Source organism: Artemia franciscana, unplaced genomic scaffold, assembly GCF_032884065.1.
Source record: "Artemia franciscana unplaced genomic scaffold, ASM3288406v1 PGA_scaffold_56, whole genome shotgun sequence".
Taxonomy (NCBI): Eukaryota; Metazoa; Arthropoda; class Branchiopoda; order Anostraca; family Artemiidae; genus Artemia; species Artemia franciscana.
Window position 1 is genome coordinate 701,443 of NW_027062696.1, and position 25,000 is coordinate 726,442.

General features: G+C 34.1%; 1 protein-coding gene across 6 annotated transcripts in view; it reads right to left on the reverse strand.

Moving 5' to 3' along the window:
• The window catches only part of LOC136042014 (xylosyltransferase oxt-like), an 85,091-nt gene that overhangs the window by 35,485 nt on the left and 24,606 nt on the right, over nt 1-25,000 (reverse strand). For all 6 annotated transcript variants that reach the window (XM_065726859.1, XM_065726860.1, XM_065726855.1 and 3 more), the window contains 5 exons: nt 22,138-22,277; nt 13,157-13,517; nt 3,963-4,260; nt 1,153-1,314; nt 75-198 (listed from right to left, as the gene is read on the reverse strand). In XM_065726859.1, the coding sequence (XP_065582931.1) occupies nt 75-198; nt 1,153-1,314; nt 3,963-4,260; nt 13,157-13,517; nt 22,138-22,277 (1,085 nt within the window). The remainder of the gene's footprint in view (nt 1-74; nt 199-1,152; nt 1,315-3,962; nt 4,261-13,156; nt 13,518-22,137; nt 22,278-25,000) is intronic.

Genomic DNA, 25,000 nt, shown 5'->3' on the forward strand with positions numbered 1-25,000 from the left:
AAATTGGACATTTTCCCAGAACAGTAGAAAACTTTGATATTCTAGCATAAATTCACAGAAATATAATAAATTACCAGGTGGATAAGGATCAAGTATGTCTTCCTCCAAAATCGTCAGAACTGATTGACTGATTCTGGCATCAAATTTCCGCGCAAAGTGAGTATCTGCACGTCTTTCTCTGGTGTTGTTGACATCGTCCTAGGACAAAAGAAAAAGGAATAAGTTTGTTGGTGCTATCTCGTTAAACTTATATTTAAAGGAATATAAAAATTTGGAAGCCTATCTAATAATTTGAACCTGTAGAAAATGTGCCAACTTTCTTAGTGTAGTATTGAGTAGAGAGAAGGAATAAAAACTATTATAAAAACAAAATAAAGAACATTTATTTGGTTTATTATTAATTGTTATCGTAAATTTATTCCATCGTACAAAGCAGTAAAATTATTCAGTTGCAAATTTTTATTTTTGTGTATACTTCTAACGATAAATAAGAAAGGAAATGATTTTAATTGAAAATATAATAGCAAATATACACAAAAATTAAAATCTAAAGAGGCAGGTACAGATAAGTCCTTCTTGGGGAAGGGTGGGGGAGAGGTTATACTGACCAAGCAGTAGCTGAATTACCTACACTGAATGTTTTTGTCTGTTATCGTGTTGAACGATTATAGTAATAAATTAAATTACATCTCAATAAAGACTGTCAGCATGTTTTTTGTAACCTGCATTATATATTTTTTTTGCCTGTTATCGTTTTTAATGACTAGTGTAATTAATGAAATTACAATTAAATAATTATTCTTAACATGAAATATACCTAACTAATTTAAAATATTAGCCTACCGGTCATTTTTTTTTAAAGGGAGAGATATTCATTAAAAAAAGCCATCAGCATTAACAGCCACATCGAAGAAAATAGCACAGACTAAGTGCTACACTTTCATTTCAGACTATGCAAAATTGAATGAAATTTACACTTGGAAATTGTGATAATCCTTCGCAACTTGCAAGTGACAAAAACTAAAGCAAAAACAATGTCTCACATTTTTAAACTTGAATTCTACGCCTTACTTCCTTATGTACCAAGAGCTAAGCAAGCGACTGGATTCGTTTAAAGAGAGAATAATATAAGAACTAAATGAGTGACATTACCTCCAATCTATATGCTAAGGGACTACAGCCACAGGCATCCACAATTTTGTTGCAGTGGCACTGTCCATCAATCTTCTTACCCTTCCAGTTAAAAATCCTCATGTTTGCATTGGCCACTCTAGTACAAAAATGGGAATTTTGTGTGGCAAAATGAAAATAGCTCTGGAAAAAAGTTATTTTTTTAAAGACAAATGGAAGGATTATAGCTAAAATAAGGCGATGATCCAGTATAACTTTGTATTTTATTTACATTTTGAATATTACGGGGATGTAAGGTAAGAACATTAAGCGATAGGAATTCACGTAGTAGGGTTGACTTTTTGAGTCTCTCTGAGTATGGTAAGCACCTTCATAATTTAACACTTTGGTTACCCAATAACAGGTAAGAAGGTGAGAAGGCACTAAATCTAGACAAAAATAAGAGTAGAAACTTATGAGATAGTCTAAGTGATATTAACTGGAGTAAGTTTGATAAGGACCTTAATTTAGCGCGAGAAATGCACAGCTGTACAAAAAGTTATAGACAAAATCCCAAGGCATCTTCTCGCGTCTCCATAATAATTAGCTACTATATTAACTCATAACATTAGCTCTCGAATAAATTACACCAAATGAGACGAGTCCATTTACTGGGAGGTAGTGAATCGCCAGACCCTAAATAAGCTGTTATTTTCAAAATCCGAGACAGGGAGCGACTTAATATCCAATCGTGTGCTTAAAGGTTCGAAGGTGTACAGTGTGCAAACGCACAATGAGGACATCAAAAAAGTCTGTAAAGGGATGCCTTCAGACTATGTAAAGGAAATTTTCGACATGAGGGTTTATAAGAAATGTGTAGAATATAATCTAATTCCAAGAGCGAAGACCATGGCGATTTGCTCTTTAAAATACTAAAACTACACAGTTAGATTTGAGAAAAATGCCATGTCAGCCATATCGGACAAAGTCTGTGTGTGTATGGACGGTATGAGAGAACTACCAAACGGGCATTAACTTAATTCAGATCGAGGCGTATATTTAGAGTACAAACAACGTTTCAGTCATAAGAAAGTTCAATAATTTGTGGGAGGAGGGTCCCTTTTTTCTATCCCAACAGTCTGTATCAGTCTCCAGCTCAGCAGTTTGATTTAAAGTGTTTTTATATGTTTTTATTTATTTATTCTTTGCACAAGGCGGAACCATTGTATTTTAAAAAGTGCATAATATTAAACTATTGTTTTTATATCCCACCGACCGGGCCCAGCCTTTGGCCCTCACCCGCAACAGCAGGCGCCGCGCCTTTCGAACACCACATCTTCCGGCCAGCTCCCCGGTCTCTGAGGAGAGGAAATCTCAAGTACCTTTTTAATGTTGTTGATTACTGTCCATGTAAATATTTTCAAGTGCCTATCTTATGTCCCATGTAACTATGTTAAAAAATTTATAGTCCATTTATTTATTTATTAAAGAAAACATATATTTCATTTTTTTGGGTTTCTGTTATTTATTCAACATATTGAGATTGGATAAGGTTAATTGTATGTTGACAGGGAGAAGATTAATATGTATCAATTAAAAACCCATTCAGATCATTTCTTTGCAGTCCATCAATGTCTGGCAAAACAAAATTTTAACGAGAATAGTTCAAATTCATGATAAAATGTCCTTAGAAAATTCGAAAATATCTATTATTGCTACAGTGTGTAGCAAGAGTTCTATGATAAAATAAAGGCTATTACACCAGACATATAATTCATACAGAGACTTGACGGGCTCAACATTATTGAACCGAACTCTTGCTTGATTATTGATGATTTGGCTGAATCCTTTGAAGAATGTTCTCAGGAGATCACAGTAGTCGATTGGAAGATAGACGAAGAACATTTAAGTATCTCAGGTTTTCACAGCTATGTAATGTTCGTCTTCATCAGACAGCTGGGTGGCAAGGCGAAACTTGACAAGAACGGCAACCCCAGCTGAAGGTTTTCTTCTTCTCGAAGATATAGCAGGCACAGCAAATAGTATATACATATAGAACACATATACAGTGTTCATCATCAGCAGTAAAAACTACTTTACTTTAGCAGTAAAAATAGTTTACTGCTGATGATGAACACTGTATATGTGTTCGAAATATCCAGTTACATAATTTTATATCTATCCACTGTCAATAAAAATGTATCATTCCTATTTTGAACTGTTTTACTTTCGTCATGGAAAGACACTGTGGTCTTCGAAGTTATCTAGATAGATTGGACGTTGACAAGTTTTATAAGATAGAGTTTAGATGCTTTGATCTACCTGATAGCTAATGTCCTTCGGTCGGATTAACGGGCCCTCACTGGCTCCTGTTTGCCCTAGAGAACATATTCTCTATCTTAATAGATATTTGCTTTTCTGGTTCTTTTAGACTATTTCTTAAGAATTTAAATTTTTACCTTGAATAGATTAAAAGCTACTTCAATTGTTGAAATTTTAGGATCAAATTTTTGATATTTTTTCCATTGTTGCAAAACCGAACCAACTGAGCTTTGTTTTAGATTTATTCTGGACTCTTATGTGCAAAATATCAGATAATTAACGCCAACAGATGTGGGTGGCAACGTGATGTGGGTGGCATATATGGCTTCGTGATTTGTCAAATTACTTTGAAGCGGGGATTGGGAGCCAAACTCAGGAGAAGGTTTTTATGCTATACGTGCATTATAATATATATCTAAATATAACTCTAGACGTACCAGAAAAGGGTCCCTGACTCATCCATCTAGCTATTTTATATGGGTATATTTTAAACCTGTAACCTATCAGATCATTAAATGAAAATAAACTACCTCTGGTGCTAGGTAACTAAAATTGGCTATAGTTTGTAGCCCATGAATCAGAGGGTCGCTATCATTCACAGCAAATTCTGCAAACAAGCGATGGAAGACAAACCAATCACTTCCAAAATCCATTCTTATTCCTTTTGGAAGTGTCTTATTTCCAACTCTGAACAGGTAATCATCACATTCAACAAAAGATTGACTGAATCCTTGACTTTTGATGGATTTGAATGGATCCTCCTGACATGAAGACAAAAAACTCAACCCTCTGTTTGCAGCAAGAAAATCTTCTAAATCACCAATATACCTAAAATAAAGATTAAAAAAAAAAAAAGATAAAAAATTGATAAAAAATTAAAATAAGAGCAGCCTTTGAAACAATAGTATACAGCAGCGATAAAATCAAGATGGGACAGAGTAGTTTACACAGAAGGCCAAAACAAAACTTACATATATAGTTAACATTATATATATATATATATATACATATATATATATATATATATATATATATATATATATATATATATATATATATATATATATATATATATATATATATATATATATATATATATATATATATATATATATATATATATATATATATATATATATATATATATATATATATATATATATATATATTAGTCCGTTAAGACACCTTTAGCTTGTCTCAAAACTTTTCAGAATAAGATAAGTTTGTTCTCAAACATTAACATGTCCTTCTTTCTACCCACCAATTCATTTTTCCCAATTAGCTTACATCGAAGGTTAAAACTAAAATATGTCGAATCCAATAGTCAAGCAGTTAACACTCTTACAATATATTGCCTAATGAAAGTTCTTAAGCCGAACTGGCCACATATGACAATAACAATCAAGAGAGATGAAATTCTACAAAAAGAAAACTTCAAACGAGACGACGGCCAGTAGAATTGAAAGACTAAAACAACGCGGATATTTCGCCTGTATCAAAATAAGGCGTCTTCAGCACAAGATGGAAAATTAAAAGAAAACTAATCTAAACACAAATAAAAACCAGCACCAATAATAATAAATACAATTGTCGCTACTTGTCCACGTAGAGAAGAGCAGCTATTTGAGTTACTTCAATGAGAATCAAAGAACAACTATAGTTACTCTTTGATTCTATAGTTGCAACTTACACTTTGATTCTATAGTTGTAACTATAGTGTATACACTCATACACTCTTTACACTCTTACAATATATTGCCTCAAAATATTTAACGGTTCGTCAAGGGTAATGGTCCACATTACCCTTGAGGTAGCGCAGAGGATCTCTCTCTCTCATTCCCCTAATCGATTTTGGAAATATTTGATTTATCTATGCAATTTTTAAACTTTTAGCTAAGACATAAATGAATGGTTAAATGTTAGACAAGCGTCACTACTGCCAGCCAAGATAGATGGGTTTGCCTGTCAGTCAGTAAGCGATGGCTTAGTGGCTTAGTCCATCCTTAACGCGTGTTGAAATAAGCATCGATACAGTTCTGTTTAGAACAGTGTTACACTGGAAATTTGGACCAAGGAGTTTATTTGATTTTTTTTTAACCGAGATCTGCTTTGGGGCAGGGTTGACAACTTTTTGATACATGAATGTGTTCCCAGAGCATACAAAAATGTGTCATTTTTAGCGAAAATATGTTCATCTTGAAATCTCAAAAATTAAAGGTCGTTTTTCCTTACCAGTTTATTGGCCAAAGGACCCTTATTATTGACCTATATGACCTATATTATATTATAAAAGACCTATATTATTGGCCAAAAGACCGTTTTTAAACCTTTGTCGAACAAGCAAGTTAACATCAAATAAAATGAAAACGAAAAAAAAAATCCATACAAAACATTGATACAAAATGGCTTTGTGTGAAAGCACGAAACTCATATAAACCTGTAAATCCTTACTTAGGAGGAAACCCGTCACTTACAATATCTCTGGCAAAACATTGATGCTCACAAAAAAAAGAAAAAAAACTAAACAAAAAAAACGAGAGATAGCACTACTTTTTTGAAAAGTGAAATTTTTTTTAAACCAAAATATATGTCCAGTTGGGAAAGGTTCTGTTTTATGTCCTGAATTTACAGAATGTATCACTTTTTTGCCCTTTTATTTCCCAAATTTCTAAGATGTGTAAGTTTATTGTCCTTTTATGTCTTTGTGTCGCAGAAAATGGGAATTTATCTGCCACACAAAGACAATGCGTATATATATATATATATATATATATATATATATATATATATATATATATATATATATATATATATATATATATATATATATGTATATATATGTATATTAAATAAGAAAACAGGTTTTTTTTACTGAAAGTAAGGAGTGACATTAAAACTTAAAATAAACAGAAATTATTAGTATAGGACAGGGGCTGTCCCCTTCTCAATACCCCGTTTTTTTAAAATGAAAGTAAGGAGTGACATAAAAACTTAAAACGAACAGAAATTACTCCGTATATGAAAGGGGCTTTTCCTCCTCGACACCCCGCTCTTTACGTTAAAGCTTTTTATTGTTTAAAAAGTAGAGTTGTGAGAAAGAGCCAAACTTTAGTGTAAAGAGCTGAACATTGAGCAGAAAACAGCCCCTTTCATATACGGAATAATTTCTATTCGTTTTGAGTTTCTAATGTCACTCCTTACTTACAGCTAGATTTTGTTTTCTATTTAATTTCTGAACGTTTTAGGATTAAAACAAGTTATTTTGCTCACCGTACATGAATAATTAAAACAAAATTTGCTTATTGATTTTACTTTTTTGGTTAAATGGCTGTCTCAAAGCTTTGATTGGATGATTCAGAGAAAAAGGGGCGTAGAAGGGGGCCTAGTTGCTCTCCAAATTTTTGGTTGCTTAAAAAGGCCTCTAGAACAGGGCTTCTTAAACTTTCGTAATTCCCGATCCCATTTATGATTGCGAGTTTCTTAACGACCCCAACAAATATAAAAGAAAAATGAATTAATGTTTTTTGATGATATATTTATTAGGTAACAATACACATATGCATATGAAAATACATAAATTTAGAATTCGTTTTGGAACATATAAAAATCTAAAATTGAAATTTGCACAAAATGTTATAGAAATCTTTTTATTATAGTCTGAAAAAAAAGTGGATTCTGACCGTCTTAGTTCTCTCAAATATATCCAAGTAGTTGCATGGTAAATGTTAAATTAAAGTTTACGTCAAACATTTAATGAGATGGATGTGCCTGTTTTTTATTGCATAACAAATCAAATCTGGGTGTAATGTTTGAAACTGTCGGACGTAAGACCTCTTCAACATTTTTATCACAGAACGATGTTGGGATTTAATGTGTTTTAAAGCTGAGAAAGTAACTTCACATAAATATGTGGTTTTGAATGGCAGAAGTACATTTAATGCCATATCAGCGATTTTGGGAAATTCAGTTCTAGTTCCAATCCAAAATTCAGTCAAGGGCTTTTTTTGTAATTGTAGTTTTAAGTTTGAGTCACACGAAAGCTCAGCAAATTCTTCTTGAGCTTTAAGTGGCAGGCGATCAATCTCACTTAAGTCAATCCAAAACGGCTTTTGAGTCCAAACAATTTTTTGTAAATCAATATTTAAATTAAAATATGTCCGGAACTGTATTTCTAGCGCTTTTAAGTGATCTACAATAGTTTTTGCAATAAAATTTTTACGATGTATTTTCTCAATTACAAAATTGTCGACACTGGAAAATATTTCGAACGAACTTTTTTCGACCCTACTTTTCCAAACGCTGATCTTTTTAATAAAACTTTCAATTTTATCGTTTGAAGTAAATATATCGCAATTTTTCCTTGAAGAGACAAGTTAATATCGTATAGCTTCGCAAACATATCTGACAAATTAAACAGCTTGGATAGCCACAAGTCATTTTAAAAAATACAGCAAATTCACATTTTAGTTCAGTTAAAAATATTTCGATCTCGTCCTTTAATAACAATTATCTTTTTAAAATTTGACCTCTTGACAACCATCTTACTTCTGGATGTAATAACGAAGTTACGTAGTTGGAATCCATATCCTTACAGAGATTTGAAAATAAGCGACTGTTAAGGGAATGGCACATGAAAAAATTTATGACCTTATCAGCATCCTGAAGCACATCGTTCAATTCTGGTGCTATCAATCAAATTAAGAAGCATCCAAAGGATTTTTACATGCCGGGACTGTAAGGTCCTGTCGGTCGCGAAAGGGTTAAACTGACTAATTCGGAATAACATGCACTTCGTTCACAATCATAAAATGGCTTAATGAAAATAACACGAAGTGTTTATATAGTTTCTTCGAAATAACACTTAGAAATTTTTTGATAATATTTATTAGGATTATTTAGCTTTTAAAAGATTGACAAAAATAAATATACATTTTTTACAATTTCTATAAAATCTTCTGATTCATAGTAAATTTATACAAGATATTATAATGATCGGAATAGAAATGCTGGTATAAACAGTCTTTCCGAACCAGAAGATTTTATGATATACTAGCTGTTGGGGTGGCGCTTCGCACCACCCCAACACTTAGTTGGTGGGGGCGCTTCGCGCCCCCCCCCCCCAAGCCCCCCCGCGCGCGTAAGTCGTTACGCGCCATATTAGTTACGCGCCATTGTAGTTGTGTCCCTATGTCCCACCTGTGAATATAGATATATATATATATATATATATATATATATATATATATATATATATATATATATATATGTTTTTAACTACGTAAAACTTGCGAATATACAACATTCTTTGCTGTCCCATTGTCTGTGCATATAAATAGATTGTCAGGTTTACCGACTCTTGAACATGCAACATATAATGGTCCATGGGAAAACAATCCGTATTCAGATCTATACCTCATGATTGCCCTTGAGCTTTGTTGATGGTGATTGCTAATCGACCATTCCCTGAGTCGCCATCGTCATTTATATATCCCCCTGTGCACCCCGGCGTCCCCTTTGTAGTTATGTCCCTGTGTCCCGGTCGTCATTTATATTCCCTGTGTCCCGGTCGTCATTTGTGTCCCGGTGTTCCAGTCTGTGATTTCTCTTTGAGTGTCCCGGGCGTCATTTATATTCCTTGTGTCCCGGTGTTTAGTTTTTAGTTTTTTACCTTTTTTTAGTTTTTTTTAGTTTTTTAGCTTTTGTAGTTTTTTTTCTTTTTAGTTTTTTTTGTAGTTTTTACCTTTTTTAGTTTTTTTTCTTCTTTTGTATTAGTGTGAAATAATTCAGACGTCATATGCGGACAAACACGACGTCACTCGACAGACAGACCGACAGACATAACCCACAAACAACTTATTTTTATATATATTTATTCAAATTTTTTTAGTTTTCTTTTTCTCTTTTATTTTTCAGTTTTTTCCTTTTTTTAGTTTTGTTCTTATTTAGTTTTTAGTTTTTTTAGTTTTTTACCTTTTTTTAGTTTTTTTTTAGTTTTTTTAGTTTTTTAGCTTTTTTAGTTTTTTATTAGTTTTTATTTTTTTTGTAGTTTTTGCCTTTTTTTATTTTTTTCAGTTTTTTTTTAGTTATTAGATTTTTACCTTTTTTTAGTTTTTTTTTAGTTTTTTAGCTTTTTTAGTTTTTTTTTCTTTTTAGTTTTTTTTGTAGTTTTTACCTTTTTTAGTTTTTTTCTTCTTTTGTATTAGTGTGAAATAATTCAGACGTCATATGCGGACAAACATGACGTCACCTGATCCATCCACAGATCCACACACAGACAACTTATTTTTATATATATAGATTTATCTACGATGATTGTTATTTTTCTTTATAACAATAATTTTAGAAGTTAAAAAAACATTTTTTGTTCAATTGTATTTTTATCACTCGCGACCCCATAAATTTGGGGTCGCGACTCATAGTTTAAGAAGCCCTGCTCTAGAACTATTAATTTTATTTACGAACATTTTCATTAGTAATAAATATACGCAACTTACAAATTATATGACGTAACAAACTTCTATATTCGTATATTTTTAGTTCGTGTATGATGGGTTCGCCCCCTCGTCAGTACCTCACTCTTTACACTAAAGTTCAAATTTTGTTCCAATTCTTTAAGAATGAACCCTGAATCACAAAAGCCATTTAATTAGAATAAATAACTCTTCTGAAATTACTAAAAACACTTTAGCGTGAAGAGCAAGGCATTGAGGAAGGGACGAACCCCCTCATATAAGTAATAATATATGTCTGTTTTAAGTCTTAATGTTGCTCCTTACTTTCAGTTGAAAAAACTCACTATTTTTATTTCTTTTCTCATTTTTTTTAAAATAATACTAAGATCCAGCGCCCTCTGCTTGGAAACTCTCTCCTCACGTGACAAATTCCTCCATGGAAAGATCTTCTATCGTAAGCCCCTCCCTCAGACCCCACCCACACAAAATTCCTGCTAAAACCGTCAGTATGCTTCCCAATAACCAATACTATATGTAAACAATGTGCAAAGCTCATAACCTGAAGCCCTTCCCCCGGTGACTGTGGGGGATTAAATCGTCCTTAAAGACATTGTTAATAGATTTTTCGACTATGCTGAACAAAATGACTATCTCAAAATTTCAATCCGGTGACTTTGGGAAAAATGAGCGTGGGAGGGGCCTAGTTGCCCTCCAGTCTTTTAGTTAGTTAAAAAGGGCACTGAAAATTTTATTTTTTGTTCAAATAAGCCCTCTCACGACATCTAAGACCATCGGATTGATACGATCACCCCCAGGAAAAAACAACAACAAAACAACAAAATTGGATGCAATCTCAGGTCACATCCGTGATCTTTCTTCATGCAAAAAATAAAAAATTCTAAAAAAAAATAACAACAAAAACAACAAACATGGATGCGATCACGGGTCGCATCCGTGATCTTTCTTCTTTGACTTTAGGAAAAATAAGCGCGGCAGGGGGCCTAGTTGCCCTCCAGGTTTTTGGTCAGTTAAAAAGGGCACTAAAACTTTAATTTTCCATTAAAATGAGCCCTCTCGCGATATTCTAAGACCACTGGGTTGATACCATCACCACCGGGGAAAAAACAACAGCAAAAACAACAAAATTAGATGCGATCACGGGTTGTATCCGTGATCTTTCTTCATGCAAAAAAAAACACGATTCTACATTTTTGCAGATAGGAGCTTAAATCCTCTACAATGGGTTCTCTGATGCGCTGATCCCGGTGGTATGATTTTCATTAAGATTTTACAACTTTTAGAGGGCATTTCACCTTTTTATTGAAAATAAGAAAAGTTTTTCTCATGCTCGTAAATTTGATGGTTAACACTAAACTTGATGAAATTTATATATTTAAAATCAGCATAAAAATCCGATTTTTTTCTTTATATATTGGTATCTAAATTTGGTTTTTAATCTTTGGGTTACTATTCAGTCGGGTTGCTTCTTACTGTTCGTTACCGCGAATTGTTTGAAAATGTAAAGCGACACTGTATCTGGCTACAACTATTGTGCAAGGAGACACAAGTCCATAATCTAAAATGAAATACATAGCTTACTTGTAGTAGGTGATCGACATAAAGTATATTATAAAGGTGCGCCATTATACATTATAAAAAAAATTGGACCATAACCCTCCAATTTTTAATGTGAGTGTCATGTTTAGCAATGTGAGAATTGTCTTTTTACTGGCAAGCCATATTATTAGTGTTTCTGGTCTCCCATTTCCATAATAAACAATTTGCTAACGACATTATTTAGTGCTTCTTGTCTCCCATTTACATAATGTGTTGGTTTAGAATACCGAACATTGTTTTAGCATATCGATTATATGCAAACGATATTATTTTGTGCTTCTTGTCTCCCATTTACAAAATGTGTTGGTTTAGTATACCGATTATATGCCAACGATATTACTTAGTGCTTCTTATCTACCATTTACATAAAGTATTGGTTTAGCATACAAATCATTGGTTTAGCATATCGATTATATGCAAAATATTATTTAGTGCCTTTTGTCTACCATTTACATAATAAAAGTTTTGTAATTTATATTACTTGCAAACGGTATTATTTGGTGCTTCTTATCTCCCATTTACACAGTGTATTGGTTTAGCATATCGATTATATGCAAACGATATTACTTGATGCTTCTTGTCTCCCATTTACATAATGTATTGGTCTAGCATACCGATCATTGGTTTAGCATATCGATTATATGAAAACGATATTATTTAGTGCCTTTTGTCTCTCATTTACATAATAAAAGTTTTGTAAATTATGTTACTTGCAAACGGTATTATTTGGTGCTTCTTGTCTCCCATTTACATAATGTATTGGTTTAGCATACCAATTATATGCAAACGATATTACTTAGTGCTTCTTGTCCCCCATTTACATAATGTATTGATTTAGCATACCGATGATTGGTTTAGCACAACGATTATTTGCAAACGATATTATTCAGTGCCTTTTGTCTGCCATTTCCATAATAAAAGATTTGTAAATGATATTACTTGCACAGGGTATTATTTGGTGCTTCTTGTCTCCCATTTACATAATGTATTGGTTAAGAATCCCGATCGTGGGTTTAGCATACTGATTATATGCAAACGATATTACTTAGTACAAGTTGTCCCCCCTTTAAATAATGCATTGATTTAGCCTACTGATCATTGGTTTAGCATACTGATTATTTGCAAACGATGTTATTTTGTGCTTTTTGTCTGCCATTTAAATGATAAACGATTTGTAAATGATATTACTTGCAAACGATATTATTAGGTGCTCCTTGTCTCCCATTTACATAATATATTGGTTTAGCACACCGATCATTAGTTTAGCATACTGATTATTTGCCAACAATATTGGTTTAGCAGACCGATCATATAATACTATTCTATATCAGAAAAGAAAAAAAAATTGAGTCCTAAAGCCAACTACCGGGCAATAGTAGTATTGGATTACTGAATAGACTTACAACCTTATGGTCATGGTTTAGACTAGGCCAAATTTTGTAGAAAAATAGTTTACTCTGATAGCCAGTGTTATTTCTTTCACTTATTTAGCTCTTGTGAATCAAAAATGGTCAACAATGTTGCTGACGAGCTTTCTACTTCCTTTTCGTTTAAACACTGAATCCATAACTCACATATCTTTTCTTGGGATGAAGAGAAAAAATCTCACATCCTCAATGTATAGGCTAATAGTTACCTATTTTCTTTTAACTTACTCTAAAGGGAAGCATGATTCACTTAAGTTTATCCAATAATCCCATTCTCCCAACTCCAGTAATGTTTTAATCCCATTTAATATTCCATGAAGAAGTGATGGTGATCCCCAAGTTCCTCTTACTCTTTTCCGCTCTAGGAAAATGTTGTCATATTTTTCCTCCAGGTAGAGTAGCTCGCTGTATAAAACATGTGCTTTTTCATCTACATGAATTAGATAGATGTGATCTGGGGAGTAAATATTCCGAAGGAGTTGTTTTACTTGTCGAATTTGTCTGCCGTTTAACGCCAAGAAAAAAGCTATTCGGGTTTTCCCAAAATCTTCTCCTTCTGCCGGTGATATCCAGTACATTTCTTTTCGGGCTAAAAAAGAACAAGATACACTTGTAAAGGAGAACTTTTTGTTAACAAAAATAGGTTTTTATGTGCATACTATCTTTCCAAATACTATCATTAAAAATATCCTCATAAAACATTTTCATCAATATTTTAGAGTCAATGACTAGTATAAGTGACTAATATAATCCGTTAATCCTTAGTAAGAAGAAAAGTTTATATGATTAACTTATTTTGTCGTTAGATTAGGTATTTTCGCGCTGTATTCTGTTTCTGTGCGTGCTTGTAATTTGTACTGTTGTTTAATTTTCTTGCTTGTGTGTTATTTATTTATATTTTTGTGTGTATATGGCCCTTAGGCTTTTGAAATACACTTATCTATCTATCTATCTATCTATACAAGTAGTGTTGAGGTTCTGGAGCCCAGAAATACATCATTTGCATAACTGGTTCATACCTAATTGGACATAAACTAAACCTCAATTGCATGCTTACATGTGCACATATTTGGTTCATGAAAATTATATGAAAATTTTTTTTTTTAGCTTGAATGAAACTAGTCTCATGACAAGCACTTGGGTAAAGTATTTAAGTCTCGTTTTATATTACGAACCAAAATTTAATGACTAAAAAGTGACAATCTTGAATCCCTTTTTTCTTATGACGGGCGGTTGTTTGCTAGTCTTTCTCTGTGCCTGTGTGTCTGACTACCTGTTTACTTGTCTCTTTCTCTCTGTTTGTGTCTTTGTGTCAGAGAAGGGCTTCACTTGCCTCCGTGTCTGTCTTTATATGTTTGTGTGTTTGAATCTGTGTGCTTATATGCGTTTCTCGATCTCTCTTGCTTTGTGCGTCTGGTCGGATGTTTGCTTGTCTGCATGTCTGTCATTGTGAGTTTGTGTGTCAGACACTGTGCGTTTTGAAGTGTTTTTCTCTCTCTCTCTCTCTGTGCCTGTGTGTCTGAGTGGTTGTTTGCTAGTCTCTCTCACTGCACCTGTGTGTCTGAGCGGATGTTTGCTTGTCCCCGTGTCTGTCTTTATGTGTTTGTGTGTCTGAAGCTATGTGTTTTTAGGTGTTTTGCTGCTCTCTCTGGGCTTGTGTGTCTTAGCAGGTGTTTGTTTGTCTTTTTGTCTATTTTTAAATGTCTATGTGTCTGAATCTGTGTGTTTGTCTGTGTTTTGGAAAATCTCACATTTTCTGTGGCTGTATGTCGGAGCAGGTGTTTGCTTGTCTCTCCCTTTCTCTCTGTGCCTGTGTGTCTGACTGGCTGTTTACTTGTCTCTCTCTTTCTGTGTGTATCTTTGTGTCAGAACGGGTGTTCACATGTCCCCGTGTCTGCTTTATACGTTTGTGTGTCTGAATCTGTGTGCTTGCATGTGTTTCTCCATTTCTCTCTCTGTGTGCGTCTGAGCGGATGTTTGCTTGTCCCCGTGTCTATTTTTGTGAGTTTGTGTGCTAGACAGTGTGCGTGTGTAAATGTTTTTTCTCTCTCTCTCTCTGTGCCTATATGTCAGAGTGGTAGTTTGCTTGTCTCTCTAACAGCGCCTGTGCGCCTGAGTGGGTGTTTACACGTCTCAACGTCTGTCTTTGTAACTTTGTGTGTCTGAATCTGTGTGTCTGTTCGTATTTTGGTCTCTCTTTCTCACTGTGCCTGTGTGTCTGAGCGGTTATTTGGTTCTGTCTCTGTCTGTCTGCCTGTCTCTCTCTCTCCCTCTTTCTCTCTCTCTCTCTCTCTCTCTCTCTCTCTCTCTCTCTCTCTCTCTCTCTCTCTCTCTCTCTCTCTCTCTCTCTCTCTCTATCTCTGTGCCTGTGTGTCTGAACGCCTGTTTCCTTGTCTCTGTGTCGGTCTTCGTTTGTTCATTTTGATAATACCACGTAAGGTTTTGATAATGAAATAGAGGATTCTCCTTATATCAGACAAGATTTTGATAATGTAACACAAGATGTTTGATAATATTGGACATGATTTTGGTAATATAGCACAAGATTTGGAAACACTTGGCTGAAATCATTATCTCATGTCACAACCTATGATCATATGGCATCCTTCTAAAAAAAAAATTACTTGACAGAACCAGTTGCTAATACCCAATACAATTTACATAAAAACCCTTTCAAATTGTCTATGTCAACCTTGTTACCAGCATATCATGTCTAATTCTGACATGAGCCTATTAAAAAGAACATTTAATTTTCAAAATCAACGAAGGTTTCTAGGGGGTACATTTCTTGATTCAAACTTGTTTCTACCATTTGATATCAAACATTTCCTTAAAACAAACCAATTACAAGAAAGAACCTTGATTTAAGTCTGCAATTTTTTCTCAATTTAACAACCTATTGTCCTATGGCCTGCTTGTAAAATAGTCACTTGAAATAACCGTTTGCTAATAACCTGTCAAATTTATATAAACATCATTTCAAATTATCTACGAAAACCTCATTATCACAAAATCATGTCCAATACTAATATGAAACTGTTAAAAATCCTTATCATAACACCAAAAAGCAAAGGAACATTTTTATTGAAACAATGTCACATACAATTTTATACACTATAAATATTATTGAACAACTTTGGATATTTTGAATCTCTTCCATATAATAATTCACCGTGTTATCTCTTTATAGTGTAGCTATTCTCGTCTCTCACTTTGTAACCAGTAGAATAATCATTGATCTATTTTGGGTCATACAAAATTTTTACTGGTGGTCACCTAAAGGCTCAGTGCGCTTTGACATTGGTATTATTTGGTTCATTGAAAATATATGCTTTTATACGATCAATGGTACTAATAAAATGAATTGTTGAATTGTTGAATCTATCAACAGGTAACATGTTACCACAAGCACTAGCAAGAAGTTGCCCCTCATCATCGACTGTTATTTCCATGCTTGCATTCTCTTCGACTGTTATCATATCTGAAAATGTTACTCTAGTAAATCCCTCATCAGCAATGTTGATTTTTTTGGTAGTCCAAAAGAATCTACTTGCTCTCTGTCATGACAATATAAGCATACGTTTCCAATAGTGTTACCACAAGTACTTGTTTCATAGTTCAAATATTTGTCTTTGTTAGTAATCAACGTAACGATAACTTTATCATGTGTAAACTTTCTTGGAATATATCATCTTTACTTAAAAAAATACTGCAAGTGTTTATTCTTTCAATGTAAAAAAAATACTGATTGGAAACATACAATAAACTAGGTAGTGTTGATGACCAGCCATAGAGTATCACGTGGGTAGCCGCGTTTAAACAATTTTCACCGTGTTCACCAGTCCAAAGATTCTATGTCAAAAAGAGGGGAAGAAAGTTGGGGGAGGGGTATTGCGGGCACCTTGGAGGTCAGGATATGAACGACCATAAGTTTCTTCTAAAAAAAATTCCATAGCAACTGATTCATTTTTGACATAAGTTTGTTGGTTTACTTCACTCAAGCGCATGTCATAAAAAGGGGGTAGCAGATTTATCACTTTCTGATTCATTAAAATTCGGTTCGTAATATAAAATGCGACCAACTTACTTTACCCAAGCGTGTTTCATAAGACCAGTTTCAATCACCCCAAATAAAAATTTATTCATATACTTATTATGACCCTATGTGCTCATGTAATTATTCAAGTGAGGTTTAGTGTATATGTAATGAGGTGCAAATTGGTTATGCAAATGACGTAGTTTGGGGCTCCAGAGCCCCAACACTACTTATACAAGAATTCAAGTGTGATGTTGTTAAGACAACGTTCCAACAACAAAGAGCTTATAACCAGGTAGACCGTCCTAATATGTTTCAGTATTTATTTTGTTTTAATTATTTATTTTTCGCTTCTTTGTCTCACTTCTACATATCTAGTTTTTATATTATGTCATGTCACAAGTGTATTGGTTTTATAAGTAAAAATATTTGTGCTTCATACTGTTTGGAAATAATAGAAGAATTCTACTCCAACAGGATCCCCTTAGCTCTGTTTCGAGTTAAACAGATATATATGCCCACCTTCGCCTCCATTGACCAAAAGTAACTTCAGTTGATGTTTTCTTAGCGCTTGGATCGACGCCGAACTAAATAACAAGCAATTGTGATAAACAGTATTGGAATTAGTGGACACTAGACAACATAGTGGATGACAGTTATAATCGTGTGAAATGTAGAAGGTACTATCGCACTCACTCCGCAGGGCCAGGACCGTCAAGAGAGGTTAAGCTCCAGAATTTACAGAAAATAAAATAGCAAATAGCAGGTATGTACTATTTGACAAAGATTACCCTCAATTAATAGCCAGTTACAACATTTAGCAGATAACTTTGAAACGGAGAGAATTATTAGGTTTGTGTCAGAATGGTTGTCAATAACCAATCATTTGAATATTGCAGTTTCAAGCATAAGACTGAATGTGAGAAAACAACTTTAAAAGCTTTAAAAATACAGAACACGAGTTTTACTTTTTAAGAATTACAGTTTATAAGAAAATAAGTGTTTATTTTATTGAATAAAGGTGTTACTGCTAAAGTGCCGAGTTCAGAAAAAAGGAAATATCTTGTATTTCTCCTGTTTTTATGGTCCTGAAGGAAAACAGTTCTTGTTGATTTTTGATAAATCTTAAAATGCGTTAAATCCGGCCATTGAAATCTACGTTTTAATTAATGAAAAAATTGTTACCTTGCCCTTGTAGATCTTGTCAGTTTTTGTTATTTATATCCTGTTGATTTTAATGATCAGATATGGTTTTGTTCTGAAATCTGAAATAGATTGTTGCTATGCTTACACATTTTTGTCAATCGGGCTGTCAGCAGCCCATTGCAGAGGTTGGGTTGTCAACAGCGCAACAGCCGGGGTTCTAACAAAACTCTTTAAACAGACGTTCTCCCTCTTTCGACAAAGAGGTTATTTATCTGTTGTTTACATGGACATCTTTCTTATTCTGAGAAGGTAACTTTTAGAATGTCAATACAACGTTCACGAAACAGTCAAATTACTGTCAGAGTTGGGGTTTGTGATTCACCCAGAAAGTCATTACTAATTTAAAATTAATTGTTTAAATTTAAGTCAAGAAATAGAATTTCTGGGGCTTCTGTTGGCTTTTTGTTGAATCTGCGATCAATGCATTTTTGTTCCTGTCTGAAAGAAAAATTAAAAAAGTCTAGGATTTGGTTTCAAAGTTCTTAGTCGAGAATTGACTATGATTAAAGAATTGGCCGAAACTCTAGGCGTTCACGTTTCAACCTTTCCAGCAGTGGATACTGATCGAAGAACAAATATGGCTTTCAGAGCCCTTAGTTTCAAACTTGTACTCGATTTGGCTCTCGGATTCCTGAAATTAGTTCTATGAACGCAAAATCTAGCTCTCGGAGCCCAAAAACAGGGTTCAAAACCACCTAAACTGGCTTGACGTGCCCCATAAAAATCTATGACCGAAGGAATGACAGAAAGTGGAAGGCTTCTCCAGAAAAGCACAAAGAAAAAGATTGAATGAAAGCACGTCCAATGAAGGTCTATTTAAGAAAGTGTCTGAAGAATGTTCTGCTACCAAGGAGGGTCCCAAGATCCATAAGAAACTTGCCGAAATTGTAAAGAGAGCTTTCTCTAAGCCTCTAGAAATACAGAAGCAAAAGAATTTATTTGAGCGCCGCCCTAAGCCTACGAGTACTGATAAAATTGTTATTCCCAAGATGAATAGGGAAATTTGGGCTACTTTTTCATCGCGGGCTAAAAAAAAGAATGCTAAGGCGCTTGAATTGCAGCAGACTATTGTTCATTCAACTTTTTGTATTTTGCAGCTTGAAAATAACGATATTAAAGAAAAGGTCATCAAAAACCTAACAGACACAGCTCACATGTTTGGTCCCACCAATTATGATCTCAGTCTTAAAGACGTCATGCTTTGTAATTCAAGTGAATCTAGATCCCACATTAGCATTAGCTTATGCGCTCCTGAAGCCAAAGTGACCAAGTTTCTTTTTTGCAAGGATGTTGCCAGAACATCGTTTAAACCAAATCCGGGGTGGATTTGAAAAAAAAAAAAATCAACAGCCAAGTTTCTACAGCCAAAACGTTAGTAATTAAAAACGTAAAACTAACAATCAATATTTAGCATGGGCTTAATTTCATCATTTCGAAAGCGGGGCAACAGAGGGTCCACATTTTGGGGAGAAGTCTGGGATACCCTTAAGGGAAAAGACGCGCTTCTGCGGGGCCTCTCTCGGAAATTTGTGAAAAATACAAGCTCAGACGCGTTTTTAAGCAGTCTAGAAAGTTTATCTTGGGAAATTACTTTATAATGATTACCGAGTTCCAAAGCGTAAAAAGTAAAGGTAGCGTGGGTCTGTCCTAAGTCTTCAATAGTACATTATTCTTTAAGCGCTTAACGAAGAAAAGTTACAATTTAGTAAAGACGCTACTCAATCGATTTCAAAAACATTTCAAAATAGAGATAGCAAATAATACTCACACATTGAATAAACAAATATAAAATTAAGTTGGTAGTCCCGCTTCTGTGCCCGTTTCGTGGTGGAGGCTCACCGACGGATTCTCAGCACCCGGCGTCTAAGACGCCTCTTAATTTTTGCACACTTACCATCAAACTTGAAACAAAACCAGCGGTATTACAATTTTCACCATGTCAAAGTTAATTCCATAAAAAATAAAAATGAATCTCTTAACCTAATCCGACTTTAAATTTCGGTACAAAAAAAAACCTGGCCATACATAAACCAGTTTCTCAGCGATTATCGTTTTTAACTTTATTCAATAAATTATGATATTTTTTCAAAGTATTGGCGGGGAGCAACTGCCCCCCCCCCTCCCAAAAAAGCATGTGATATTCATTAATCAAGGGTGATTAATTAAAACAAAAACAGAAAGAAAAAGAAAAAAAGAGATTAATATGAGACTATTATAGAAAGAAATGGGATTAAGAAAGAGAGGATCAAGATCCCATATTTGGAGAGAGAGAAAGTAGTCCAACCCTGGACAAGCATTCGACAGGAAATGTGAAATAAGACGTATTAAGGTTTTTGTAAAAGCGATTTTTCTTGAGACTAAACTTTATGAAAGTAAAATCTATTCAGTTGCATCATTTTGTTTTACGCTGATTACATCAGATAGTATTGAAGAAGAAGGACAGAAACGGTTTTGTTCAAATGATTGCCCATCTCACTTGTCTTTTATGAAGCAACTAACCCTTAGGAAAGTACTCAGCCGACAAACAAGAAAGGAGGCAAAAGATCATCCAGAGCTATTGATCCATTAGCTAGATGTTTTTTTTACAGGTATAGGTAGAAAAGTAACTCGCCCAGCCTTGCGCCAGCGGCGGTCAATTCCTTGGCCTCCTATTGGCAGGTTGAGCATCAATCAATCGCGCTATCACAGGATATCTACTTAAAACCCACTAAGAACACTCAAAAATACAACCCAACTGTCCCATTCAACCTTCAGTTATGGGTAAACCAACATTTTAAATTAGTAATGATACAGATCAAAAAAGCAGACATCAATAATATCTGAGACCACACTGGCTAAGCAATACCAAACGAACAAAAAGTCGTAAAAAAGAAAAGACAAGGATAATAACACTGGTGGTTTTTATGTTTATTTTTGCTCGCTGTTATTATCCTTGTTTACTCTTCTTTGCATTTTATTTCGTTTTTAAAAGCAGCCATCCCCGGATTGAGTTGAAAGAAGTCCTGAAAAAGGATTTAAAAGAATTTGGAATTTCATTTATGGGGGTGAAGATTGAGGCTTTGAAAACTGGCAGGGAGGAGGAGACTGGCTTCAGATGACTTGGTTCATCAGTGAGTTTTAGTGATAGTAATGGTAGTAGCAGTTGGTACTTGGGTTTTTGCCTCATTTATGGTAAGTTGATAATTTATTACTTAGTTAATATCACCAACTAAGAAATCAGAATGGGTACCAATGATCAAATGATATTAAAACCAAAACATAAGAAATAATCAAAAAATCCGTAAGAGTAAAAGAAAGAAATAAGAAACATTATAAAATGAAAAATAGATAGAGTAAAAAAATAGAACTCTAAACGTGAAACAAATAATTTTAGGTCCAGCTATGTTGAAGAGAAGCAAAAGTAAAAGAAACAAGTGACAATATAACACATAGAAATAAATAAAATTGAAAGATATGAATGAGTCCCACTTATTTCAGGAATGATATTAAAACTTTTTGAGACACTTGACGAGCATGATGGCACTTGACGAAAGAGTAAAACAAAGAAATAAGAAATATTTGATAATAAAAAAATATCTTGAGTAAAAAAAAAAGAACTCAAAATGTGAAACAAAAAACTATAGCTCCAGCTGTGTCGAAAAAGAGCAAAAATAAAAGAAACAAATGACAATATAAGAAATAGCAATAAATAAAATTGAAAGATATGAAGGAGCCCCACATAGTTCAGGAACAGTATTAAGACTTGTTGAGACACTTGACGATCACGATGGCACTTGACAAAAGAATGAAAGAAAGAAATAAGAAAAATTTGATAATAAAAAGAATATCTTGAGTAAAAAAAAAAAATAGAAATCAAAACGTAAAACAAAAAACTATAGCTCCAGCTGTGTCGAAAAGAAGCAAAAATAGAAGAAACAAGTGATAATATAAGAAATGGCAATAAATGAAATTGAAAGATATGTTTTACCTGTGAAACCTGTTGTATAAATACCAATAGCCTCGTTTCCTCCACAAGTTTGTGAGTTATTTCCAGGGCAAAGAACGTTGCAAGATGTTTCACTTCTGTTGGTTAACAATAAGGCATCATCACCACAGTAACATTCCTGACTGAAATGAAAATGAGAGATTTTTGCGTGCCTATCATAAGCAAATCATTTCACAGGTAAAGGGATGTTTCATATTATCTTCATTAGAAAATACCAAACAAACATATTCAATGGCAACAAAAGCTTAGAGACTACATCAGGACGTGCAAAAATTAAGTTTTTTTTTTACCAATTTCCTTTTACTGCAGGATAATAATAATAACGATTATAATAATAAAACAACAAAAAACAATTCTATAAACTTTGTTTTAACGCGCTGCTAAGGATAATTAGAAATTGTTTGTTTTCTTAAATGATGCAAAAGATTTGCCCTCAGAGACCGATTCAAAATATGAATTCTGCAGTGCTTAAAATATATTCGTAAATTTAATGTTTTTTCGGCGAGACCCCTCTTCCTAAGATATTTTCAAACAGTTTTTGTTTCCAAATTTTAATTTTGGAACTAGTAAACTCGAAATATTTACAAAAAACAGATCATTTTTGGGGCTCTTCTAATTGAAAAAAAAATTGATGAAAATATGTAATTCCTACTGAGATTTAATATAAACTATTGAGAAAAAAGAGTCTAAACATCTGATGTTTTCTTTTATTTGGGATAAGGATATAAAAAATGGTTATAAGGATTGAATACGGGTTCAATATTTTTAGATATAGTAACTTGCGTTTGGAGATACTTTAACTCAGTAATAGGGTATACCCCGAATTTTTCTTTTCAATTTTACTTTTTATACGTTTTGTTTTTTAGTTTAAACTATATCGTGTACGAACCATTTGCTTGGCCTACATAGGTTCCTTTTCTGGTTGCATCCTCATGATTACATCTACTTATAAGTGCGTGAAATAAAAAAAAAAAAAAAAATATTTTTCAAAATAAAATCAAGAGCAAGCATAAGACTTTAAACAATATCAGCTTTTTAGGAAAGAAATAAACAGCTTTTCTTGAACCCAGTTCTTTATAGTAAATTATATTTTTTAATAAATGGGGAGATTTTATTCTCTCAGCACTCGAACTGCATACTTCATCTTTATGCTCATCCAGTGAAAATAGGATGGACATCCTGCCTTCATTCAAACGAAGGGCGACCAGAAGTAGTACATAGGGTTATACTTTGGGTAGCCCTATATACCTTGGTCACCCCCAGGCACTCTGTTGGAATCAATGAACCCTTAATTGACTCGTATGTTAGTTGCGTAACAGCTTTCTTTGGCCTTGAGAGAGAGAGAGAGAGAGAGAGAGAGAGAGAGAGAGAGAGAGAGAGAGAGAGAGAGAGAGATCGGTATATTTAAAAACTATCGTAGCATAGCTAAATTCAGTTTTTTCACAAAAATCATACATTTCAACAAAAATCACACACTACGACTCAGCATTAAAAATGGATGTGAAGAAAGGCACAAATGAGTTGGCGTAACGATTAGTTCGTACTTTAGGGGGTACATGTTTATTTTGTAACCGAGTTCGGCTATTGGGAGGGGCTGGTTCGGGTAGTATTCATCGGTGGCTCTTATTGGCTAGGACGGATTTTCCAAATTGATGAATAAGGTGTTCAAGCCGGGCTTTAAGGGAAGATAGATTTAATTTAGCGAGGGCTTGATCATAGGGTATGTCACGGTTTCGGAGTATAATCCTTGTTGCTCTTTTCTGGACGCACTCTATGTCGCGTAATAGGTACGCTGTGCGGAAAGCAGATGAACCCCAAACCGGGCACGCGTACTCAAGCAACGGGCGAACATAACACATGTAGGCATGGAGAAGACTTTCAGTATCACACCCAAAACACCTCATTTTGGTAAGTGTCTGAAGGCTTGCATTAGACTTGTGGACGGTTAAATTAATATGGGCACTGAAACTACAGTCACTAGTGAAAATTACTCCTAAGATTTTTATTTCGTTGACAATCGGGAAAGGGACTAGAGGCATATCTATGTTCCGCTTCAGAGGGTTGAAACGAATTATCTTCGACTTGGCTTCGTTAATGGTAAGATCATGACTTGAGCATTCGGTCTTTAGCTGATCAAATAACTGGTCTGACAACTGCGTAATGAATACTGTGACCCCTGGTACCTCGGTGCTGTTGCATAGCAGCTTTCTTTGGCCTTTAGCGAAAGTTCAATGATTTTACATCCATCTAGTCCAAAATGGGAGCTAGCCCCAGCCCCCCAAGAAAATATAAATAATATTTTCTTTCAAAACTCACGAGAGCTGACCCTGGCCCTCCATGGCCGGACCTCCTCCAAAACATTGTTTTATTCCAATATTTTATTCAATAAATGAGTCATAGCTCGCTTACAAATATTTAATAACTTTAAGAAAACATGTGGATTACATAAATACGATAGACAAGCTTCATTTAAATGCTACCTGCTCAGAGGCTTGGTTTACACAAAGCCCAGGGTTTTATTTAAAGCCATCTTACTAAAATGTTCTGACAGTTCTCAAATTTTAAGCCAACTGGAAAAAACATAGGCAAACTTTTGATTTGTAAGATATTATTAGTGATTTCATAATATTTAACATAAGGCCCGTATCGGCAGCTACGGAGCCACTGAGCCTTAAGCATAAATCGTGACTTGAAAGGCTTCTCTCCAGGTCTTGTTTGTCTTCACATTATAAACATGTGTATCTATCGTAATATTTAGTTAACCCATTTTTCGAGAAAGTTTTGCTTAACTTTTGGCTTTACTGTGTTTAAGTTTTACTTGGCTGTTAATTAAAATTTTCGAATT